This window comes from Crocodylus porosus, unplaced genomic scaffold (genome assembly GCF_001723895.1).
Source record: "Crocodylus porosus isolate Cpor-Errol unplaced genomic scaffold, CroPor_comp1, whole genome shotgun sequence".
In the NCBI taxonomy this organism is placed as follows: domain Eukaryota; kingdom Metazoa; phylum Chordata; order Crocodylia; family Crocodylidae; genus Crocodylus; species Crocodylus porosus.
Genome location: NW_017728915.1, coordinates 23,788,478 through 23,807,911, shown reverse-complemented (window position 1 = coordinate 23,807,911; position 19,434 = coordinate 23,788,478). Strand labels below are relative to the sequence as shown.

The 19,434-nt window shown below is 42.4% G+C and overlaps 1 protein-coding gene across 5 annotated transcripts in view; it reads left to right on the top strand.

The window, feature by feature from the left end:
- Window positions 1-6: 6 nt before the first annotated feature.
- CEP89 (centrosomal protein 89) overlaps window positions 7-19,434 on the top strand; it is a 104,529-nt gene continuing 85,101 nt past the window's right edge. For 3 of the 5 annotated variants that reach the window (XM_019535835.1, XM_019535839.1, XM_019535837.1), the window contains exons 1-5: window positions 7-67; window positions 2,569-2,675; window positions 5,118-5,273; window positions 5,916-6,117; window positions 15,109-15,214. In XM_019535835.1, coding sequence (XP_019391380.1) covers window positions 29-67; window positions 2,569-2,675; window positions 5,118-5,273; window positions 5,916-6,117; window positions 15,109-15,214 — 610 coding nt within the window. In that variant the 5' untranslated portion in view covers window positions 7-28. Of the gene's footprint in view, window positions 68-299; window positions 810-2,568; window positions 2,676-5,117; window positions 5,274-5,915; window positions 6,118-7,085; window positions 8,988-15,108; window positions 15,215-19,434 lie in introns of those variants that run through there. The other 2 variants (XM_019535838.1, XM_019535836.1) reach the window with 2 other exon arrangements.

Sequence of the window (19,434 nt, the reverse complement as noted above, 5' to 3'; positions counted from 1 at the left end):
GGTGGTTGGGTGGCCTCCGCCCGCGCTCATGGCGCTGAGTTTCAGGAGAGGCCGGAAAGGCCCGTTTGTGAGTGTTGTCCCTCGCGGTCCCTGTCCCGGGCTGGGGGGCGGCACGTGCATCAGGGGGAGCTGCGGGCGCCTGGTCCCGGGGTGGGGCGGAAACCAGCTACTTCTCATCGTGGTGTCAGGGATGAGGGGACCCGAGCCAGCCCTGACTGCACTGCACTCGCGGCCTCCTGAATCACACGGACACCACATCATCGTTATTATTATTATTGCACGTGCTCACTTTTTTTGCTAGTGGAAAAAAAACCAGCAGCTGAGCAGCGCAGTCTGGCAGTGCAGGGTGCTGTTTCGCTTGTCACCCTCCCTTTCACATCCCACTGGTCCTGTGGAGGCCTCCGTGGTCAGCCCCTTTTCAGTCATTTCACTGAAGCAGAAGGATGTGCGTGGGCTCTATGCTGGATATAAATCAACTGGTGTTTCTGGAGATGGTGGCAGCCGCTGAAGAACATGGAAGAAAGAGAAAGCTGTTGCAGCGTGGTGGCATAGGGTTGTGTGTTGAGTCAATTTGTACCATTGCCTTCCCAATTTGCGTGCCTGGCATTTTACTTCCACCGCAAAGAAAGGGAAAGCTGTTTTTGGCAGGAAATGATCCCGTTCCCCCGGACTAGCGAGGCTCGTTCCAAGGATAGGCTCTTAAGCTTGACGTGGCAAATTCCACGTCATAGGCCTGGGGAGTTGATAGCTTTAATTCTCAACAGCAACAACAAAAAAGTTAGGCTGTCGTATGGCAACACTTCATGAAAGTAGGTTATGGATAACAGTAATGTTCCCCCACCCCCTATATTAATCAAAATTTAGTTTGAAAGTAAGATAAAGGAAGAAATTACTACAGGTTTCTCAATTTATCCGGGTTTTGTGTATGTGAATTCACTCTTATGCAATGACCCTTCTTATACTCCAAATTTGTTATAGGAGGTAAATTAACTGTTATGCATTTGGTATAGGTGCCCCACCCTGAAGCAGATAAGTCTGTGAGGCGAGGGGAAAGGGCCATGGGTCCAGGACCCCACTCATCCCTGCCGCTGCTGCAGCTGCTGTGGGAGTGGCTGACACCAGCTACCTGGAGCTGTTGGACTGCACCGTACCCTCAACCCCCTGGGGCTCTGCCTGTCCCTACTCACCCAAGCTCCTGAGCTGTGCCGTACTGTGGTGCAAGCAGGTGGTTGTCAGCTGCTTCCAGGTCTGCTGCAGCAGAAGGTGGGGTGAATGGGAATAAGTGGAGCCCTGGGGGTTCAGGGCTTCAGGTAGCTGGCATCGGCTGCTCCTGGGTCCACTGCAGCAGGCTGAGGTGAGTGGGTAGAAGCGGAGGCCTGGGGCTGCAGCAGGGAGCAAAGCAGAGGGAATGTGACTGGGGACATGTCAGTGCGGGCATGGGATGGGGGACGTGGCTGTTACTGCTACCTGCGCCCTGGGAGGGCTGTGCCGGGCTCTTTCTGGGGGGTGCATGCCCCCAGATCTTCATGCAGGATGAGCATACTGCTGCTGCAGGCTGCAGCCAGCAGTAGCACTAGGCTCTTGACAGCATTTGGCGGAGGCACTGGAAGGGGAGCTTGGGGGGCACTGTGGCAAATTTTGGGGTGGCAGTAGCCCCCCTTTCAGCGGTGCCACCCACCCCAAGCACTAGGAAGAGCCTGGTGCTTCCCCCAGCCTGCAGCGGCAGCCTATTCTACCACGCACAGATCTGGGGGTATGTGTCCCCTGGGAAGAACCTGGTGCAGCCCCCCCAGCCCGCAACCTTCCCAAGGTACACGTAGCAGCAAGAGCTGCACGCCCCCGGACCTGCGCCCCACACCCACTGATCGTTTCTTTTGCTTTGCTCCCTGCTGCAGCCCTGGGAACAGTGGATGGGCTGTGCCAATCCCCCCTCCCTCTGCTTCCTTCCCTAGTCCCAGCCTTCCTCCCTCCCTCTCTCACTGCTGTGGGAACATGTTCCTATTTCTGACATTATCAACTGAGTTACCTTTATCTAAATTCAGTTTATTCACAGTTTTCTGGGAATGCATGTACCACATAAATTGAGGGAAACCTGTGTGTCTTTTCATGTTGCGCTTTCTGTGACCAACTGACAGATAAATACTGCAGTTTATTTTCCCTGTAGTCTCACCAAAGGGAGGATCAGATTGTGGTGATCTTGGGAAAATGGGGTTTAAACTGATAGAAGCTTGTCCTTTTAGTATCACTGCCCCTCTGTCACGCACAAGAGTAGGCTTTAAGGGAAGTCTATAGTTTAGAAACTCATTTTTGTGGATTAAAAGGGCATGGAAGAACCTGGTTTTTGTCTTGGATGAATCACAGATCTCTAACCAGTGTCAGCATCTCTTAATACATTCCTAAAATTGCCATACTTGGAACCAACTCATCTGTGCACATTAATTTGCATGTAAATGTTCTTCCCTTTTATGTTACTTTGTATAGTTAGTTTTTATGCATGTTCACAGTTTTGTGTAACTTCATTGTGATCCTTCAAATCATTGCCAACTAACTTTATTTTAAATTGTTTAGAAACACATAGCTCATGGCCTGGTCCCTGCTGCTACCATAGCTCCTAAACCTGCAGTTCCCCGCACCCCTCCCCCTCGTAGTCCAAACCCTTCTCCAGAGAGGCCCAGGTAGGTTTTAAAGTTGTGGTTTTTTATTTTGCATCTTAAGTTTCATAATAACAATAAACAGTAGAACCGTATGATTAGAATAGTTTAACTTCTGCGCTGTAGTTCTTACCTAAACCTTTTCTTAATGAGAATATTTTCTGTATGGGATAATATGTTTATTCAAACTGCTACTATCTATACACTTATCTCTCCAAGTAGTCTTAATAATTAGACCCATATCTTATAGACTAATATATATGTAACTCCTGTTGCAAAATCACTGGGAAATTACCCGTGAAAATGCTGTATAAGATGGGTCTAATGTTGGTTTGATTGCCAAGAGGGGCAAAGATTGTATTATTTCATATTTTACTATATGAGGATGAAAGATACTATATCAGAAACTCCAAGCACATTGGTTTTAAACTTTGGTATGCATTAATGTGTAATTGGAGTACAATAAGACTTTATCAAAGTTGCCATTTTATTTAAAGCCTGTTTCTAGAAACAGAGGATTTAGATATTGAAGACCTACAAGCCATCCAGCACCCCAAAACAAAAAGTCAAATGTCTTTAACTTTAAGAACCTAATGCTGGTGCTTCCACACAGAAAAAGTTCCCATTACTTTGTTTAAACAAGCCCTAGCTAAGACTAACTGCACAAGTCACCTTATATTGTAAAAAAATTAGGGCCTGTCTGGGAGCGCACACGCACACACACAGTTTGTTGGGGGCTACTCACTTTTGTGTTTGCAGGATCAGAGCATTTATTTAAATTCAGTCCAAATGTAAAGAGGCATAACTCCATACATGTCAAGTGTATGCTCAGTTTGAGCAATGAGTTGAGAGAGAGAGGTCCTGTAATTAAATTTCGTCTTTTGATTACCTGTCCAATCCAGGTACATTTTTGTGTACCTGTTACCACCAACAGGACCCATATTATAAAACACTTGTTAATTTATTTTATAACCAAGATAAATGAGCTCTGCCTATCAAATGGCTAGGATTACTTTGTTGTTAGTGCTCCCATTATAACAGCATAGTATTTAAGTGACATTAAATGAAGCATGGGTATTCTCTCTCTCTCTCATTAGCTCTTCTTTGGGAGAAAGGCTTTTTGAGGCATAAAGTAACATTTCCTTTTAAAAGGTTGCAAATGCTTGCAGTTATTTTAACCACAGTCTCAAATTAGAAATCATTAAAAAGCTATGTGACAACAATGTAATACATCTAATTTAAGAACAAAATGAAAAAAATTAGAACTAAAATAGAAAAAGGTCCCTACTTTACTATGCCAAGGTTTTGTCAGTCGTAACTTTAAAAGAATGGTGCTACAATCTGGAAAACTTTAAGCGACCTTTTGTCAAATGGGAAAAATGTATATTTAAAAAAATGTATCTTAAATAGGCATGAAAGGAAAAGACATGGACAATCCCTACTCTTCTCCCAGCTTCTACTACCCTTTGACTTAACCACCTACAACCAGGACACTGCACAGAAAAAAAGTGACTGCCATGTTTAATTTCTTTTCACATTTTCTCTTTCTTTTCTATGTGCTCCTCTTGGCTCCTGGTCATTTTCCAGTTTCCCTCCCATGTGTAGTATGTTCCTAGACCAGGGGTGGGCAATTATTTTGGGTGGAGGGCCTCTTACTGAGTTTTGGCAAGCCATCAAGGGCCACATGACAGGCAGCCAGGGGCAGCTAAATATTAATTTTCTAAATTTTTTTAGGGGCCCTGTGAGCCAGATATAATGGCCTGGTGGGCTGCATCCAGCCCACGGGCTGCATTTTGCCCACCCCTGTCCTAGACAATCTTTTTTCTCCTCATTTGGTCTCAGATTAGGAGTGGTTCCTATCACGATTCCTACTTGTTTTTTTGTTTTGTTTTAAACTCTCTAATCCTATTGTCTCCTTTCTTTTCATCTTATCTGACTTCAGAACCTTCTCCCCAAAACAGGCATATCCTACTGTTCTGTTCTAGCTCAGAGTCCTGCAAAATTAGTTAACTAGCATGAAAGTACACAGCAAAAACACTGGGGTAGAGAATAAAAGGGACTCACAGACTTAAGTATCTGGACATTGGTGTTCCAACTCATCATTTATCAGGAGCGCTTGTCATTATGGTCAACAATTGATACTGTAGAATATGCATCATAAATTCTGCTCTTGGTTTCATATATATCCAGCTTGAGTTAGGGATTTTCATTTGTGTGACAGGAAAATGTGACACAAGTCTCATTTTACTTTTGATCGCTACAGCATTTTAATACAACTGAGTTTGTGCCTTAACTGTCTCTGTGGTTTTGTGGCTTAAATAAGTCCCCTACATTCTTATTTGATTGTTAAACTTTGTCTGCTATTGCTTAGTTAGTGAAGGTACTTAAAGATACAAATAAAAGCTGAGCCAGAGAGGAGGGAAAAAAGTCTGTTTCATTTTACCGTTGTATTTTGGTCTCTTTTAGATCTGCCTTGGCAGCAGCTATTCTAGTGACAACATTAACTGGACGTACAGTAGCTATTCCTCAGCCTCGGCAGAGATCACTCTCTGAGAGTGATTCCACTTGTTTGGAACAAGAAGGTTTTGAGCCCTATGCCACAATCACAGAGCTCAGAATGGGGTAGCGTACACTTTTTTTTATTTCAGTGTCACTCATTAGTCATGTAATCTGAGAATGAATTACGGAATCAACTGAGTCACTGGCACCATCACTCATTTAAACTTCTTTCCACCCCTCCCTCCCATCTGTGCTAAACTGAATCCAGAAGCCCTGTCAGTTTCTTCTCCTTCATTTTCATTTTCCCATAAGTCAGTGTCATAGTTGCAGCTCCAAAAGACAAAGTTTGGGGAGTTGCAGGTAGCAGTACAATTGTGACTCTGGATTTCTACCAGCCAAACTTCATTTATACAGAAAATTACCCATTAGGGAATCCTTCAAGTAATTTGTCAGGTAATTCCTCCAGGTCATATTATCTTCTTCACAGTCTATGCCATGCAATAGTACTAGCAGTCCTGTCTTCATTCTGGCATTTCCACTAATGTACAAGAGAAGATATGCCTTTGTGCTTAATTCCAAATGTCATGGGTATAAACAGGAATGTATACCATTGAAAGTCTTTTTTTACTGTTAAGAAACTTGGGTTTTGGTGTTAGATATCTGCTGTTAGCTCTGATTATTGTTTGACACGTTTCTACTTTATTAGCTTTTTAAAAATCAGAACAAGCTTTACATTTTGTGTTTTAAAGTGTTTTCCACTTACAGGCCCAATTGGAAGCGGGAAGAGAGTGAAAGATCACCTGTGCAGTCTCTGGAAGTGACAGGCAATTTTTGTGAGGATGAGGATATGGATACTTATCTTTCAGACATAGAAAAGGAGCCAGAAACCAGCCATCAGGGTACAGAGAAAAGAAATGAAAACATTAGCAACGATGTCATTTATTCTGTTCCTTACAAAAATAAACAGGTAGGCTCCTTTGACTTCTTTTTTTGGCATTTTAATATAAACATGTATTTGAATATCTTTAAAAAGATATTTCATTCTATTTTTCTATTACATTTTATTTAGTTTATATTTTACATGCTTTGCTTACTACTGCTTGTGAATGAAATGTTCTTGGAGAATTCCAGTCTCGCTAATTTCTTATTAGGATGATTCAGAATTTGTCGAGGAAGATGCAATCTCTTGGCACCCTATAAAACATTTAGTGGATGAAACATAGGTAGTATACCATGAGCAATCTTCTGGCCCACATGTTGGGAGGCCAGGTTTTCAGAAGGCTGTAGTCCAGCCTTATTACACCTGGAAACTTGCAGGTACAATTGACAACCCGTCAGTCTCTTAATGAGCTGTGCAGATTTGAAGACGGTGGGCACAAAACTTAAACTGTTAACTTTCTGATTTCACGCCTGGGTATGAATTACAGTTGATGGATTCTAACTTCTGGCACTCAAGTTTTTGAATATTTAGCTTCAAAATTTACTATGGATCAGAGTTATTTGGAGTTCACAAACCTAACCTAGTATGTAGGTGCATGGAGGAGGGTTAGTTTGAGCCTAGGTCACGTAAATGATAAACATATTTTGTAGTTTCCAGAATTATGCACACGCACATAACACTAAATCTTCAAAGACTAATACTGCAAAGTTAAGAAATGCTGAATTTAAGGTTGCATATGAGAATATGCTTTAGGATACAGGTAAGCCCCCCTTAATAGTGTTTTACTTAGCGCTATTTCACGATAGTGCTTATTTCACTTTGATACCTGGTTTCACTTGGCGCTCACGGGTTTCACTATAATGCTTGGGGGTATCGAGCAGGGAGCATTGGCAGCACGCAGCCCCATTACCATCTTGCTTCGTCGAAAACTATTGTGCTCTGTGCTCTTTCATGCTCTTACGTGCTTGTGTCTCTGTCTGTCTTCATTTTTTGAGTTGAAATCAATCATCATGAGTCAGAAACGTGCAACTGACTCTGAGACTGCAAGTGCTGAGAAAAAACAGCGCAAAAGCATAACGCTGGAGCTTAAATTGGATGTCCTGAAGCGAATTGAAGCAGGGGAACGCCAGAATGAGGTCTGTAGAGCTTTGAATTTGGCTGGGTCAACTGTTAGGACCATACTGAAAAATAAAGACAAAATAAAAGAATGTGGTAGAATTGTAACTCCTTTGAATGCTTTGAAACTCAGTAGAAGTAGGGCTCCAATCATGTTAGAAATGGAGAAGCTGTTAAGTGTTTGGATTGAGGATACAACTCAACGCCGTATGCCCTTGAGTATGCTGCTTATTCAGAAGAAGGCTAAGAGTCTTTATGATGATTTACAGAATAAATTACCTGAGGGGTCTGCTTGTGAGCCTTTTATTGCAAGTAAGGGGTGGTTTGAAAGATTCAAGAGGCGCAGCAACTTGCATAATGTTTCTATTCAGGGGAAGGCTGCTAGTGCTGACACCCAAGCAGCTTCCACTTATAGAAATAAACTTTTAGAAATCATTGAGGAGGGGGGTTATACGCCTCAACAAGTCTTCAACGCTGATGAGACAGACCTCTTCTGGAAGAGGATGCCTTCTAGGACCTACATTTTCAGGGAGGAGAAATCGATGCCAGGTTTCAAGGTGTCCAAGGATCGACTTACTTTATTGCTTGGTGGTAATGCTGCAGGGGACTTTAAATTGAAACCATTGCTTGTATACCACTCAGAAAACCCCAGGGCTCTCAAGGGGTATCTTAAAAGCAGTCTGCCAGTCATTTGGAAATCTAATAAGAAGGCCTGGGTCACAATATCAGTGTTTCAGAGTTGGTTCAGGGATTACTTTTGTCCTGCAGTTGAGAAATATTGTGCTGAGAACAATCTGTCCCACAAGGCACTTCTCATTTTAGACAATGCACCAGGGCATCCTACCACACTTGATGACCTCAGTGATAATGTTAAAGTTGTTTTCCTGCCCCGAAATTCCACCTCCATCATACAACCAATGGATCAGGGTGTCATTGCTGTCTTTAAGGCTTATTACATAAGGAATACATTTGCCCAGGCTGTTAGGGCTACTGGTGGAGAGGGTGCTCAAACCCTAAAAGAATTTTGGAAGGGGTATAATATCCGCAAGGCAATAGATAACATTTCAAGTGCCTGGGCTGAAGTTGCCTCCAAAACAATGAATGGTGTCTGGCGAAAGTTTTGGGCAGGCTGTGTCCAGGATTCCCAAGAGTTTGAGGAACCAGTGGTGACAATTCGGGACAATATCATTGAGCTTGGAAGGAAAATTGGATTTGATGAACTTGAGCCTGAGGACATCCAGGAGTTGATCGATTTCAACAGGGAGGAATTGAGCAATGAGGACCTCATTCAAATGGAACAGCAAAGAAGCCACGAAGAGGAGGAAGATGCTGAGGAAGATGTTCAACCAGCAAGGGCCTTAACCAGCAAAGGCATGGCTGAAGCTTTCAAACATCTTGAAGCTTTTCTTTCCTACTTTGGTGAGAATGACCCTGACATGCAGCGCAGTTCTGCAGTTGCAAGGGGAGTTAATAACAAAGTCAATTGTTACAGGCTGCTTTACAATGAAAAGAAGAAGCCCAAAGTGGAGCTATCAATGGATTCCTTCTTCATGAAGCACACAACTGCTTCAACCACTGATGCCGCCCCTCAAAAAAATTCTCAGCCAAGCACTTCAAAATCCACTGAAACTGACACTAATCCTGACAGTCCTGATTCTGAGTGCTGAAGTAAGCCAAAAAAGCAAAAAGTGAAAGTGTATCTGTGCATACAGTTCATTACTTTATTTTGTAATTTTATACATTATTTCAAAGTTCAAAGTGTTAAATAAAGTATTTACATATATTTAGATGTCTGAATTCATTGATTTTCTTTTTTATAGTACTAGGGGATTTCAGTGATTTTTTTTTTTTCTTTTTTTTAATAGTACAAGTGGAGAGCCTTGGGAACAAATTATATTTATTTATATTTATTCCTATGGGAAAATTGGTTTCACTTAATACTGTTTTCTTAGCACTCAGTTTTTCTGGAACCAAATAAGAGCGCTAAGCAGGGGTTGCCTGTACACCAGTCTGGGTATGAACCCTGCTTCATTGTTGTTGATATTGATTTTACTATGCACAGAATGTTGGTGTATTTAATCTCTATACAAAGTTATTTAAACATTTTTTCTATGCAAAACAAATCAGCAAAAAAAGTGTCACCAATCAGGGCACACTATCTAACTTGCTTGAAGGAAAGAAATGGTGAAGGAGAGTCTCCATCCCAGGGGAATCCTAATATCAGACCTTCTGAACACGGCAGGCTTCGCTGTCTGTTTTTTAAATACATCTGATGAGCAGGGATCCTGGTTTTCTCTGATTTAAAATAATCCCCTATTTTCAGATTTAAAAAGAGTAATCCCAAATCCGTTACAAAAAATCCGTTACAAAAAAAGTAATCCAAATCCACATCCCATGGCTCTACCCTGCTGCCACTTGTCTAGCTGGCAAAGGGGGGAGTGCATGGTGGAGGCACTGCACTGCCCCAGAAAAGCGGTGCGCAGTGTCAGAGATGCTCCAGCCTCCCCACGCCTCCTGGACAAGCCATGGTTTTGCTCCACTGAGCGTTGGCAGCTGCAGGGCATGGCAGGGGCATGTGCCCCTGGATCTGCACGGAGCAGGCGGCAGAGCAGGGGCTATGGGGGGGGCTGCAATTACTCTAAAATTCCCCATAGCCACTGCTGCCCCAAGCAGATCCAGGGCACATGCCCTTGCCATGACCTGCCATTTCTCACCAGGGCGGAGCAAAACCGTGGCTCATCAGGGAGGCTGGAGTGGCTTCGTTGCTGCATGCCACTTGTTCAAGGGTACCGGGCCTTGGTTCAGGAACCAATCCACCATTTATAACATTGTTTCCTGTGGGAATATTGGCTCAGAGTTGTAATGTTTTGACTTACGACACAACTGGTTCCTGAAAAATGTGTCCTAAATCCGAGAACTGCCTGTAATATACACATTATAGTGAAAAAAAAGCCCAGGAGGAAATTTAATAATTGAAAGAAGGATTTGATAAGAGTGCAGTAAATAGGTCAAAACTACACATTGTTCAGCAAAAAAACCAAAACAAAATATTGGCTAACTGCTGCGTACTAAATGAGGGAGGGGATTATAAAGAAAATAGTACATGCTTATGCACTGCCTACCTGCAGTCCCCTGCTTTATTCACAATAGAAGACAGCAGCATTAGTCTACCCCAGTGCAGCCATACTGAAGCGCCATTGGTGATGATGGCAGTCTTGATTCTAACAATTCTATAGTCAGTGCTTAACTTTGCACCTTTAGTAATGTATTTTTGTTTGCAATATCCAAGGCTTCTTAAAAGAAGAAAAAGTAGCAAAATGGAGATACAAAGAGTACTTCATGCAGCATCATATTGACACTTGCATTTCGGATTAAGCAGAAGAATTTGAATGTTAGCTTCGCTACATGGAGCCCTACCACTTTGAATAACAAAGTAATCAATACCAATAGTAATCCATAGTAGGTTATGATCTTCTGTATGAACCAGCCATAGAGAACGACAACTTACAGTGGGTTTGCTGACAGCAGAGGACTAGTGAGGCTTGGGGATCTTGGGTTTTAGTCCTAGGCTTTCTTGATTAGGTTCTTTTTTTTTGCCACCCATTCCAACCAGTTTCTTTCCCCAGCCTATCTTCAAGCCGGTATCTTTTCCCAGTCTAGGTGGTCATAGTCTCTCTTCAGCTCCTGATCCAATTCTAGGATTCCCCTCCACTGAGCTGGCTTATTGTATTCCCCAGCTTAATTTTCCTCATAAGCTTTCGTTCAGCTTCCTTATTCAACCACTTGCAGCCTCCCCCATTACCTGTCAGTAGAGGTGCACCAATACATCAGTCCATGTTATATCAGCAACGATAAAAGGAAAATTGACGTTATCAGCAATCGGCTTTCTTTGGCTGATGTGGCCAACAGTGTTGCTGATTAAATACTTTGTGCGTGCATGCATGCAGCTGCAGCCTGGCACGTGGCCAGGAGTGTAACCCAGCATCTTGGAGAGAGGTGTCCAGACACTTAAGTCTTGGAAGAGGGGGGGGGAGGTGTCATGGAGAGAAGGGGCATGGGAGGGGGTGCAGATTGAAGCCCCCCAAGATGAGGGAGGGAGTAGGGCTGGGGCAGGGGCAGGGGCAGGTGTTCCATGGGCAAGGCAGCACGTGGGATGGAGCTGCAGCTCGTCTGGGAAAAAATGGTACTGTGTTTAAAAAAAATGCAGTTTTCGATTCCCTGCTGATCAGAAGCAAGCTGAGAGTGGGGCTTTTCCACCAATCAGTGGTGGGGGGCACACAAAGGAACCTGCAAGATTTAAAGGAGCTGTGAATCTGGTAGAACCCTACTCGTCTAGAAACAAGGGTTTCTGTCTGGTAGATCTTTCATAAGAGTCCAGTTCAGGAGCCATCTAACTTTCTTTCCACTACCAACAAGCTTACATATACCTGCCTTCAGTTTATTTCATCTGGTCCTAATGAGCTTCAGCTAAAGACTTTACCCTTCTCAACTAGAAGCCCTGGCAGTTTCTTTGGTATGAAGCTCTTCTTCCTTGTCCCCTATTTTAGGCTGTTAATCCCTTCCCAACTTAAAAAGAGCTTAGTTTTCCAAAAAGAGTTAGCTGCCACAATGCAGTGGCAAGCATACTACTTGTAATCAAAATTTCTACTTTTATAAATCAAGAGATAAAATATATGTTATTCCTAATGTAATGAAATGGCCTGCAATTCTAGTAAGTTGAAAAAAATGCATCCAGTGATACATTTACATCACCAAGTTCTTCTTTTGAGTTCAGATCTAGACTAGGAAATTAATCTCTGCCCTGGTGACACTAGCATAACATTGTTTTATGTAAACTTTGAGAATCTAACAGTACCTTCCTTTATTTCTGTTACGAATAAATAACATGCAGTTCTGACCATAAGGTGGCACTATTTTCATATTCCATGTCTTTTTTTATAATAAAAGTGCCAGATGAAGTCAAGTTTAAGATAAAATAATTAGTTTCAACATTATTAAATTATTTTTACATCTAATACAAATGTATAGGAATAGATACCGTTATGATTATTTGGCCTAATAGTTAATTTAATCAGCTGTGTTTTGATGCACAAAGTTAAAGAACCAGCCAATTAGTAAAAAAACACACAAGCTGAACGTGTCCAAAACTTATGTAATCATAATAAATAAAAAAAAGTTTTTTTAAAAAAAAGTTACCTCACTAGGTAGACAGAGTTCCTTATTTGCTTATTTATTTACCAAGCTACATAAGGTCCATCCCCCCATATTCTAAATACACATACCAATGAACTTATAAATACCAGTAATTTCATCACCCAAAGTCTCTTCACAATACAGTACATTTTAATACTGTACATCACCCATTTAACAAGTTAAGACCCAACATTTTCATAATAATCTGCCTTCAGCCATCCCTAACCAGATTCAATTAATCCCTTCCCCTAAAAAAACTGAGAAAATAGATGAATCTTTGCAGCATCCACTTAAGACACACTTATTTGTCCAAGAGTCATTTGTAGAGATGGAGCTGGTGGCTTGCACATCTTTGCAGATGATCACAGTTTGCTGCAGTCACTCGTTGAAAGAGGTAGACTCTAGGGAGTCTCAGCCCAGACCACAGTTAAAAAACTTTTCTTAAATTTTACCTGGAATATTATATTTTTATAATATTTCTTGTGCCAGAAGTGCCACTTCACATAGTTTAACAGATAGCTACATTGTATCAGCTTACATTCCTGAATATTAGGCTGTAAACTTGTGTAGAGAGCATTATAATAATTTAACCTTGAGGCAAAGATGACCTGAGTGATGGTAACAAGGTCTGCATCCAACAATTTAAGTGTGAGATACATAGCTTGCAAATTCTTAATCTTTGGCATCATTGTTTCAAAGTTTAGTCCCAGACTCAACTACCCAATTGTCTTGCTTTAGTATATACCATGAAGGTTGTTTCTTAAATTTGAAGTACTAAGAATGGAGCAATGTCATTATCTGTGATAGTGTCATGGTTTATGTTTAACAATAGAGACAGATTTAGAATCATACAATAGATTTTTCTATGTTGTATATTTGAAGTGTCTCTTTATCAGTGAACAGTTTCATATTCTTAAGATGCTTTTAAAGTACAAATGGGGGCTTTGTGCCAAAATGATATTAAACATTCTGCAGGCAGAGAGGAAGTAAGAGTAGTAAAGGGGCAGCAAAATGCTGTATTTGTGAAAGGGAGCAGGAAACACCCCACATGAAGGGAAAAAGAATAGTAAGAGAAGGAAGAGGGAGAGCAAAATGTGTGTGGCACTCATATGCAGTTGACATGTAAAAGAGCTGAAATGATACAATCTTGATATGTATTCTTGATGATCTAAATCAGTGGTTCTCAACTTTTTTTAGTTTCAGGGCACCCCTCCATAATTTTTTAAAAATTTGGCAGCGCCCTGGTTGAGAACAACTGTGTTACCTCTGCTTACTTCAGTGGTTTCAGCTGGGTGGTGCTGCAGCTGCTGTCTCCACTGCAGCCAAGTAGAACTGTCCATGTATATCATGTGGAGCCAGACCAGCAAAGTCTGCAACAGGAGCACATGCTTCTACCCGAGTTAGGATTATCTGATAAACCTTAAGCGGGCAGGAGTGTCTGCTCTTGCCACAGCCCTTCCTGGTCCAACCCTGCATGGCCCTTCTGGAAACAGATGCATGGGGTACATAGTTCCACTTAGTTGCAGTGGCAGCAGCACCTACACCAGAGCACTTGTGAAAGACTTTTGCGGCATCCCAGTTGAGAACTGCTGCTGTAAATGAAGCTCAATATAGTTTTATGAAACCAATATATTAGATGGAATATTATGTTCAGAGCTGTGGTTGTTAACCTTTTTAGACTTGAGGTACCCCGGATAGATGTGAGGCACTCCCCGGAAAATGCAGCTCTTAGTTTTCATTTATTTTTGATTACCAAGAAATAATAGAACAGTTTTCTGTTGTAAAGAACTCAGAAATACTACAACAGGATAGAATATTTTTAACATAGATTCCTATTTGAAATCTCTATCTTTATCTTGTGAATCATGTTTGCATGCCTAACAGTGCTAACATTCCATGGCATTCCGTGACGCTCTTGAAAGGATCTCAAGGTGCCACAGGGTGCCATGTCATTCTGGTTGAGAATCACTGATTTAGATGTTATGCATAAGTGAATGAGATGGTTTTACAGACTTAGTGGCTGGAAAACATAATGGGGACCATTGCTGTGCTGCGAACAAGAAACTACCACATGTTCCTATTGACTATTAAGGATTGTTGATATTTTAATTCTATTTTTGTATAAATCAAAAAGTAAAAAGTATGTATGGCACAGTTTAATTTATTATCTTATATTAACTTAAAACACTGTAGTGCGATACTCCATAAGAGGATACTGAGGGGGGATCTTGTGGCTGCCTACAACCTTATCAGGGGCCACCAGCAGGGACTCAGGGAAAGTCTGTTCACCAGGGCCCCCCTTGGAATCACCAGGAGCAATGGCCACAAGCTGAGGGAGGATAGGTTTAGGTTAGATATTAGGAAGAACTACTTCACTGTAAGGGTGGCCAGAGCCTGGAATGGGCTTCCGAGAGAGGTGGTGCTCTCACCTTCCCTGGAAATCTTCAAGAGGAGACTGGACAGGCACCTGGCTGGGGTCTTATGGCCCCTCCCACCCCCAGTGCTCATTCCTGCCCATGGCAGGAGGTTGGACTTGATGATCTGTCTAGGTCCCTTCCCGCTTACTGATTCTATGATTCTAGAGAGTGATGTCAGCATTTACTTTATGAAGATATCATTGTATGCACATGCCTATGTGTATGGGCTATTTAGGCTGTTTTCTGGATTTGTGTGTACTAGAGATACTACCTTGTAATGTTTTTGACCTAGGAAAAGCTTCTAGCCTCTCCTGGCATCAACACGGGTGAGAATGAAATTTCCTCTCCTGAAACTGCAGTTCAAACAATAGTAGACCAGTCAAATGTACAAGTGGAAGGTAAACTTATGTTTTAAGGTGAAGTGCACTAATCTTTAATGTGTCAGAGAAATAAAACTGTATTTTGTTTTTGATAAATTAACCTTACTAGAATTCAGTTTTTAGTAGGGTATTTAAGGCATTTTAAATGACTATCAATAAAATAAATACTGTTAAAGAACTCAGTCATTTGCAAATGAAGATTCTGCTTTTGAAATTTAGTGAACACTGAGGTTTATGGTTGTATAGGAACAGAATTCAGTTTGCATGCCCATAGATACTGTAGTCCTTCTGTACTTAAAAAAAAATCCAAAAAATAGCACATTTTTATGTTACAGAAGATACTAATTTTACTTAGGGTATAAGAACACAAAGAAGTTACTACTTTACCTGGTAAGCTAAGGTATAGAATCTTACTCTATGATTTACTCTGTATCTGCAGTTCAGTAGCTGGTGTCCTCACACTTACCCTGCAGTAAATGTGAGATTTCTTACCCCACTTTCGTGGAAGGGTAAGCTACTTGACATTTACTGTAGTGTAACAGCATGCAGTGGCAGTTACTATCTTTAATTAACATACCATAGGTCCTGCTCTACCTTACACAAACAAGTTACGATGAGGTATCTTTAAATAACTTTCTTAGCATAATTACTCCTTAAGTAAATGTGAGATCTGAAAATCTTCAGGGATAACAGCATTTTTCAATCAGAAGTTATTTTATGGAAATAATCTTTACCTATATTTTTATTTTTTTATTTTGCCTAGAAACAAAGACTTGCAAAACGCAAAAATACTGAACTACTAAGGAAAACATAGTAGCAAGTTAAATGACTGAAACCTTCCCTCAACATACTATATAACTGTTTTTCATTAAACAGTCATTGAATAAAATGAATCCACCCTGAACATGAATAGAAACAAAGGTTTTTCCTCTTCCAGATGAGTCCTAATCATTGAGTTAGAGCAGTGATTCTCAACCAGGGTGCAGCACTACATACATTCATAGTGTCAAGAACATTCTGCCTGCTGTGGTCTTTTGGAGTTCTTTGCAACAGAAGAATTGCTCCTTTTCTCTAGTCTAAAAAATTAGTGGAAACTAAGAACTGTGGCATTTTCCAAGGGGAATCTTGAGTCTAAAAAGGTTGAGAAGCACTGAACCACTGAAAGTAATTCTCCATGATGCTTTATTTATCTTTGCCTTGTGAGTTTTGAATGCTTTTTTTTTTTTTTTTTTTTTTTTGAAGTGGAAGAGCTTCAAATAGGAGAGATGGGGTAGAGGCATTCTATAACAGCCTGTAGCCAGGTGGTTAGGGTACTCCCCTCCAAAAAAGAGGTTTGAATTTGAAATCTGCTTAGGCTGAGGACATTTAATCAAGGCTCCCACTTCCTGTTTGGATGCTCTAATCAGGCAACCTATAGCCTGATCTGGCCTGCAAAGAGATGGAATCTGGCTATTGGCAGCTCAGCTCAGAGGATTGCAGCAGGTTTGGAGGGGGCATTCCCAAGGTCCTGCAGCCCACCCTGCAGTAGACAGGGTACCAGAGATGATGTCTCCAGAGTCCTAATCAGCTGTGCTCCTTGTATTCCCTCTGCTCAGTGCTCTCTGCTCTTTGTCATTGTTAAATTTAACCCTTTCCATCAGTGTTAGCTATTTGAATCAGCAGGCAGCTTGTGTGCTCCAGTGGGGCAGAGACTTGCAGTTCATGGTAGGGGCTGGGTTGCAAGCAGTAGCTGGCCTGTGTTTTGACTTCTAAACTCTATAAAGGGCAATGATTCTCTCCCTTTGTTTTTGAATGAAGGTGGTCATGGCTACTTTATTTTGTGTAGAACTTATTTGTGTTGGTATATATTGGATATGTTGTCAGTATCCAGCTATTATATATCCAGTGTATAATAGCTATGTAATAAGCAGGGATCCTGGTTTTCTCTGTTTAAAAATTGCAAGTTCTCTGATAAAAACGCAAATTATTTGATTAAAAAACCCCAAAATCTGCATTTTTCCACAATTAAAATGAAACACGGCTAGATACAGATATCAGTTAAATACAATGTTATATTTACAATTTTAGAGCAAATCGGAAGTCTACCAGTGCCTCAATCATTGTAATAAAATAAATTCTAAATACCTATATTTTTTTGCATTTGACTTGGGGTTTTTTAATCATGGAAAGTCAGAGGTCTCCCTGCCCGCTTTTGCTCACCAGGACACTGGTCCAGCTATGGCTGTCCTCCCTCACTGCTTTGTGGCACTGAGCAGCCCTGATACGCTGGTGCCCTGCCCATGCCGTTGCTTCTCACGCCCCACCCAGGCTGCTGGTGCCATTCACTCTGCACCCAGAGTCTGCTGGCCCTACCAGCGTCCTTCACTCCACACCCACAGCGCCCCACCCCCCCAGCCTTGCTGAAGGGGGGGCCCCAGCTGCCAGGGCTATGGGGCCAGGGACCCAGGTCCATAGCCCCCTGCCTCCACAGCTACAGTCAAGCCCTGGCTGCTGTAACTGAAACCACAAGTGGAACCCAGCTCCCCCTCTATCACAGGCAGCACGACTGGAGTGGAGCCCATGGACAGGAGCAGATGTAGGCTGCCTGCTGTGGGCTTAGGCTCCCTGCCCAGCTGCCCTCCTTCCAGGGCCTCTGCAGCCTAGCAGGACCTGGTATGGGAGGGTAGAACAGGGTAGGGAGGCTGAGTATTGCTGCCAGGAGCCCTGCACTGCCAAGGCAGCAGGACAGGGAGCCCTGAGGCTGGAGCCGCTAGCCTGCATCTGCCCCTGCCCCACACTCGCATCTGGGGGGGCATGTGCCCCCAAAATCCCCACTGGTAGTGCATGCAGTGGCAGGGAGCCAGCCCCCATCCCTGCCCCCCAGGCAGGGCACCTGTGGTTCCATCCCACTCCCCAGCTGGGCCTTGCTGCCATGCATTCCGGCCCCAAGCCTCACACACTGCCGCAGCCCTACCCAACTCACTATGAGGCCTCAGATCCTTCCCCTCGTGCCCCCACCCAACTTACCTGCAGGGAACTCTGGCCAGCCTACAAGGGGAAACTTACTAAGGAGAAAATCTATTTTTCTCCTTTAAAGAGAATATCTGCATTTTACTTTGTTTTTCTTTGGTGAATGGAAATCCCAAATCCCTGGTAATAAGGGAGAAGGGAGTAAGAACCTTAACTCAACTTTGGAACATTTTACTTCACTTTTATAATGTCATTATTAGTAGGCTTTGGTGTCAGCATCTATTAAAGGACTTTATGAAGCATCTGTCAAGAATGGATTGCTTTGCTCTGAAATGTTTGAGAGTAGAAGGAAATTAAATAAGGGCATATATAGCAAGTAAGGTAGAATCTTTGAAAATGCCACAAAATTGTATTGGCCTTGATTAGAGAAGCAGTCAGATCAAAGCCCAGTAAAACAAGAGAAATCTTTCATTTGGGCTTTGGATGGAATCCTGAATGAGAATACTAAGACAATCAAGAGGAGGACAGGAATCAAACTTATCATCCATATCTGTCTCTGTAGTGTTAACTAAAATAAGTGTAATATATCAGTCTTGTGAGATAATGTCTAGGGCATGGTTCTGAACCTTTTTAGAATTGTTGCACCCCTAGATAAATGTGAAGCATCCCTCAGAAAATGCAGCTCTTAGTTTTCACTTATTATTGACCTCAGCAAAATAATAGAGGAATCCTTTTTTTGCAAAGAACTCAAATTACAAAACAGGCCAGAATATTTTTAACACTACATATTCCTGTTTGAAATCACTGGGTGCATCCAGACGAGCACGAATATGTGGTATGTGGTGCCACAGAGGCTGCTACTTTGCAGTGTTTTTTTCTGATCCTGGGATGTCCCAGGGTCAAACAAAAAATCCACACCAAAAAAAAGTGGGTGGTGCATGCAGTGTCAGTGTGCACCATGCAAAATCAGAGCCTGGTCAGCCAAAGCTACACTCCAGCTACTGGCCACGCTTTCTGCTGTAGGAGTGCCATGGCTGCAGCTCCCGGAGGTCTGTAGGACCCCAGGACCCAAGGTAAGGCTCCTGGGGCCAACACAGTTGCTGGTCCCAGCTTCTCCTACCCCACCTGTGGTAATCTGCCACGCACCAGAGCGCACATGGCATGGGTGTTCCCCAGGGACAAGTCTCCAGAGGAAATGCGCATTCCTGCGCTACTTGTCTCCAGGGGAAGTGCACATTCCTGCTCGTCTGGATGCACCAATTGGGTTTGTCTTGTGAATCATGTTTGTA